The sequence below is a fragment of the Lycium ferocissimum genome, unplaced genomic scaffold (assembly GCF_029784015.1).
Source record: "Lycium ferocissimum isolate CSIRO_LF1 unplaced genomic scaffold, AGI_CSIRO_Lferr_CH_V1 ctg13190, whole genome shotgun sequence".
NCBI lineage: Eukaryota > Viridiplantae > Streptophyta > Magnoliopsida > Solanales > Solanaceae > Lycium > Lycium ferocissimum.
This window is the reverse complement of record NW_026714753.1, coordinates 1,512-7,856: the sequence shown is the minus strand read 5'-3', so window position 1 is coordinate 7,856 and position 6,345 is coordinate 1,512. Positions and strand designations below refer to the sequence as shown.

General features: G+C 38.3%; 1 protein-coding gene across 1 annotated transcript; it reads right to left on the bottom strand.

Moving 5' to 3' along the window:
- Window positions 1–28: 28 nt before the first annotated feature.
- On the bottom strand, window positions 29–5,950 carry LOC132042089 (actin-related protein 5). The gene is made up of 8 exons (XM_059432712.1): window positions 5,879–5,950; window positions 3,974–4,018; window positions 3,707–3,816; window positions 3,524–3,614; window positions 3,017–3,448; window positions 2,465–2,592; window positions 778–1,123; window positions 29–696 (listed from the first exon to the last, which is right to left on the bottom strand). Exons 1-8 carry the CDS (start codon window positions 5,948–5,950, stop codon window positions 196–198), a joined length of 1,725 nt encoding a protein of 574 aa, XP_059288695.1. The 3' UTR covers window positions 29–195.
- Between the last annotated feature and the right edge of the window lie 395 nt (window positions 5,951–6,345).

Below are 6,345 nucleotides of genomic sequence, written 5' to 3'. Positions count from 1 at the left end.
ACCACGATTAAAGAAGATCAAGGAGCCAGGCCATACAAAAGTTGCTTAAGTTCAAGTTGTGAAATACATCATTCTGAATACAGCAGAATAATTACCCTGTATGCGCAATGGTCTTAATGGTCCACTATTCATATATGACATAGCCCGCTTAGTGTACTAAAACCTATGTAAATCTATCAGTTTCAACTTGGACAATTAGATAGTGTATCTGAACTTATATCTACGAAGCCAATCTTCACCTTTTTCATAATAATCCATTCTACTGAATGTTTGCTGCGGGAATTCCATAGCAGCAGCATAGGCCGAAGCACCACGCCATGCATCCATAATTGGATCTGTTGCTCTGAGAATCTTTATAGGAGTTCCACATGGCCTGATCATCCGAATTCCTGCTTCCAAGCGCTCAGCCATACCTGGGTAGAGACAACTCCCGCCAGTCACAAGTATTGAACTTGTCATTTTATCCTCCAAGCCTTGTCCCCAAGTAGGCAACCTTCTCAATGACACTCCAACCATTTCATCCAACCCCGACTGGTCTATCCCAATGATGTTAGGACTGAATAGAACTTCAGGACATCTAAATCTTTCAACCCCAAATATGATTTGAAAATCCTCCTTTGTTAGAGGACGGAAACGTGGCGCCTCTGAGGCAGAGGCTCCAGATTCTGATCCTGGGAAAAATGTAGGGTCGATCTCCTGCACAGATATGTTACATCAGAATACGTCTAGTTAAGAACAATCCAAACATAGACTTTAGTATCAAGAAAATGAAGTGACCTGAAGCCTAGAGGAGATGCGAGCCAACTCAGCTTCATCATGATCTGGCTTATCATCGTCATCATCGTCATTATCTCTACTCATTAGCTTGTAGAGTTGCCAATCTTCATCCCTTTGGCCAAAAGTATCTTCACCTTTCCCTCTATCAAATGCTGCTGTGGTTAACAGGCGCATCCTCTCTCTTTGGGCAGCATTCAACCTCTCCCCACGACCGACACCTCCGGAAACATTATTATTGCCATTTGCGTGGTTCCCATTCGTCTTCAATCGCTTTCGCTGCTCAAGTTTTTCAGAGAGCTCTTTGTATTTTGCTCGCAACTGCTCCAAATAGTGTTCTGGGTTTTCCCTACACAACATAAGATATAAGATATATTTATAAAACAAAGAGATATTGAAATATGAAATATAGCACTATGCAGTAAAACTGTAAATTAAATGTTTCTGCCTCATAACTAACTAGTCTCTCCGAATACGCACGTTTATTTCATAACATCATTATAAGTGGTATTACAAAATGTTGAATTTTAATCATATTTCATATTTCAAGAATTTGTGAATGAGATAAAGGTAGTTTGACACACATTATTTGTAAGTCAAAATTTGTTTTATAATTTTATTCATTATTTCAGTTTGGTAGATTCATAATATATGAACTCTTTTTAGTGCTATCTACTAATAATTTAAGTGTTAGCAGTACTCAAGTATCTTTTGAAAGATGCATGGATCTATAGAATTAGATCATTCCATCTAAGTTATGTAAAAAATATGAAATTGATTTCACAACAAGTAGGTTAATACTCTTATTGATCCATAGTTATATCGTAATGAACAAACCATCCGCTAAAGGTATTTAAAAAAAAAAAAGGGTGATACGTATTAAAACTAAAATTTTTAGAAAAATTAAAAAGAAACGAATAATAGTAGTACTTAGACATATATTGACCAGGGGCGGATCTAGGGCCCGGGGAGGGTGTTCGGCCCTCAGCAAAAAATTACACCATATATATAAGGTATTTTTTAAGCTTTAATGTACATATATAGATTTTGAATATCCTGAACACAAGAGAAGAGATTGGTTCAGTGGATTAGGGGGTTCAAAATTCACCTTGAGGTTCCAAGGTCAAATCCTAGGCACTACATTTTTATTTTTCGAACCCCCTCACTGAAAATCCTGGATCCGCCACTGATATTGACTTTGATGCAACACAATAAAAAACTAATGTGGACAAAGAAAAGAAGGAAGATATCATAAACGCAAAAATTTGGTTCAGTTTATTACCACAAAACTTGTTTCATTACTATATCTCGAAGATACTTTATACTTTCTTCTTCTATTGCTTTTAGTATGTGGATGGAGAATGACAGTAGCAGACAACCTTTGTTCCTTTGATTTTTCTATTTGTCGAAGATAATCTGTTGCATCCAACATTAGAAGTTCTTTGGTGATCATTCTTTTAACTGTGCCATGCTCGGCTTCTACAAAACGGTGCAACTTTTGCTGGAACAGAGTTAGAAACAGGCGTTTTGCTTCTCTTGGTTTACGCTACATTTTTTCTTAACTTTTCAAGTTAGGGGCTCCTGCTTTTAATATAGTGTAGAAATAGATACTACAGCACCTCATTGTAAACAAGTTTAATAATGCTATAATAAGCTAGCTAAGTATTATGTGACAAGAAATACAACATACAGGCGCTTTTGTTCCTCAAGTTTCTTTTCCTTCTCCTTTTCTAACTCCTCCTCCAGACGCTTTTGTTTAGCTCGCTGCCGTGCTTCAGTTGTGGACTTCAGGAACACTTGTCTTCTCTTCTCCTTGAGCTATTAAGAAGTTTCAGCATTTTCATATCAGTTAAAAGTTTTAATATAAAAAAATGATCTAGAAAATAAGTGGAAGATGATTTTGCTCAAAGCTGGCCAAGAGTGAAGTGGAAGAGACAAATTGTAATTTGTAACAATAAATTTAGTTACAGCAGCTCTCTTTTGCTTTAAATTTACTACATAAAGGACCAGCAGTTAAGTTCGAGAGACAAATCATGTGGGAATTTCAGTATAAGATGAGTTATTAAAACATTGTGATTCCATGAGTTTATTTCTCATACAAAGTGCATTAATGTAACACCACAATATTCAGAAAGTAAAGGGAAAAAGACTTGGATATCGACTTCTTTACCATCACAAAGAATTTTCCGATATACATTTACCCAACAACAGTGACTACCAATATGGAGATTTACGAGCATACCTGCTCCGCTGAAAGTTCATCGTCAGGTATATCAATGAGATAATACTTCTCAGCTGCAGAAGCATCCACTTTCTCTTCACATGGAACTTGCTCACCCTTGGCCTTCCGAAGTGACTGAGTAACTTTTGCAAAGGCGGATTCCACTTCACGTTTAGAAGTATAACCTCTACTCGCAAGGAACGACACAATTTTGTCATCCCCAATGCCCTTCAACTCCTCCAAGAGGAATTCCAACCCTTTTAATTCATTTTCAAGTTCATTTATTTTTGAGGATCTTTTCGCTTCAGCCATCTCACGCAATCGTTGACTTTGTTTCTCCTTCACAGCTGCCTTTCTAGCAATTTCTTCTTCTGATGGAGGCACTTCGGCTGGTGATGGAGTCCAAGGAAGCTGCCAACATCTGGTTTTTTCTTCAGCTTCCTTATCCCCCCTCTGTCACAACAAAATCAAATGTTTTACCTCCGGAAACCAGAAAAGAGAGGCTGGGCAAGAGATAGTGCTAATTACCTGAAATAGTTGAACCTCTGAAGCATAGTCTGCAGCTATGTAACAGTGTTCCATCTTCAGTTCTTCAACCTTTTCCCATGTAAGCTTTGATCTGTTTAAGCATTTGAAAAATGAAGCCTGAGAAGCAGCCAAAAGTTTATAGCAACATCATGAATTTCAAAGAACTATAACTATGGCACCTACATGTGATGAGGGTACTTGAGTGAAACAAGCTGCTTCAGATAATCAGTGACATGGTATCCACCAACGTTAGTTCGACAGCACGCTTCATAGACAGGTTCTCCATTTATAAACTAAAAATACAACAAATTACGTCATATATTAGTAGCATATGTTGAGAAATGATAGCCTGCCGCTAGCAAAAACTGCATCATGAATTCATAATATGTCAAAGTAGAAATTAGCCTGAAAGTGTATGAGGTCTTACATTGATCTCTTTCACATACTCACCTGCACCAATTGAAAAATGGGAAAAGGGCCAAAATTGCCCTTCAACTATGGAAAATGGGTCAAGTTTACCCTTCGTTTGCAAATGGTCCCAAATATGCCCCTGACGTTAATAAAGTGGGTCATTTCTACCCTTAAAAACTAACAGACCCCCGTCTCATTTTTTAACGATTAATTTATACAAGTGGAAAATAAAGACCCATGAACCCATCTAAGCCGTCCCAACTAAGTTGCTCGGAATCGGGTGCGGGTATCCGGTACGGGTACGGATCCCAGTGTCGGATTCGGCAAAATCTAATTTTAAGATTCGGAGGTGCGGATCCAAGTATGGATATGGGTGCGGGGATTCAGCTAAGAAAATTCAAAATTATAAAAAAGATAGCTATAAAGATATGAAGCAACGAATATGAGACAAAAGGACTATAATATTGAAGGTATGTCATTTCACATGTCTTAAATCTATTTTATCTTTCATTTTGAGAAATCAAAATCTCAATTTTTCCCCCAAATTTGTCTGTGAACTCCGGTCGAAGTATCCGAAGTTGGTTGACCGAATCCGAGACGTATCCCACACTCGTCCCAGTCTCATGTCGAGATGGGTTCAGCATCAAAAACGAAGAGTCCGCGCAACTTAGCGTCCCGCTAAGCCAATTACCCACGCCAGTCATGACAACATACAACTAGTTTCTCTTTCACTATCTATCAAGACTTTAATTTGATAATTGTCCACAAAGGCCTATACGCTATCTGAAATGCAGTGTGAAAAATTCCAAACTCAGATGGGCTCCTCCTCTATGTTGCTCGGACCCTTCACTTTTGCTGCCGCACCCGTGTCCGACACGACACGACACCGATACCGACACCAGATTCGTGTCGGATCTGGTCAAACGACATTGGATACTTTGACCAAATCCATGGACCAATCGAGAAAAAATTTGAGGCCAAAGTGAAAGAAACGGAGAGCTCTTGAAGAGTGGACACTTATTGTATCTAGAAGAGTTTCAAGTTAATTAAAAATTAATATTTAATTATAAATGAAACATAACTATAAAAAAATTATTTTTGTTTTTTATTTCTAGGCATAGATTTAGTTATTTTTCTTATAATTTTGAATTATTTTAGCCGAACCCCCGCACCCGTATCCGCACCTGGATCCGTACCCCTGAATCTTAAAATTTAGATTATGCCGAATCTGACCTCTAGATCCGTACCCGTATCCGACACTCGACACCGAGTCCGAGCAACATAGCTCCTCCTTTCTCTTTTTAACTTGGTTAAAAGAATTGCAGATTACATTTTCATTCCCTGGAAAAATGTCTTAAAGTTCTTCGAATTAAATGAACAAAATATATTCCTAGTTCTACCAGCTTAGTAGAACCATTCCATTGACATAACTACAACTACTATACAATATACTTTTATCGTTGTCCCTTTTTATGTCTTTGTTTAGTACTCTCATATATACAACCACGCCCAGAATCCAAACCAATGTTCTTCTCTTTGCTTCTCTCTCTGTTGATTCGGTTTTTTTGCCCTTGACAAAAAAACTTTGTTGATGAAATTGGCAAATCGTGAAACTTTCCCGGCTAGGTAATAATCTCCGATTTTTCTCATGCAATTCACTCACTTCTAAATTTAGCTTCGAAAAATTTTCTGCCGCTTCGTATTTCAGGTTGGGATTTTTGTTTTTAACTTTTAACTTTTAAATTTTATATTTCAGATTTACTAATGTTGAATAACTGAAGGGATAATTTGGAGTTGTGAATAATTTTGGCAATATTTAAATGTGACTTTTGTGTAGGGATTTTGAGATTTAGTTTATGTATTAATGTATGAAGATGGAGGACAGTGTGGGTGTGTGAGATCAGGGGTGTACCGAAGAAGAAACGCTCTAATGGCTCTCCAGACCTTCAAGTCGCCTCCAAGAGTGCTTACAACGAGTTTAGAAGTTAAGAAATGTTCTCTCTCCTCTCGGCGCATTTTAGCAAGGCAGCTAACGTGCACCAGATCTGAGATTCATGGCTCGACGAAGACGATGGCAACCAGTACAGAGACAACTGGTAACGCTGGCATCAGGAATACCACAGAAACTCCCTCTTTTAACTTTTGGAAGCTTCCTTCCAACTGAATTCCACACTGTAATTGAATATGATGAAATTTCTAGCTCGGAGGATGAAATTCTTGCAAACCCTAAGCGGGTCAAAGATGAGGGGAACTTGAGTAATGGAACCCAGGCAGTGCGCCGCCTGCAATTCTCTTCACCAGCGATGTCGGCGCAACCAACTCCGACAACAAATGCTCCTCCTACTTCGGTACCTACTCAACCACTGGGGAATCGAAGTTCGCAAATGGGTAAGTCTCTTAACTATGTTCCC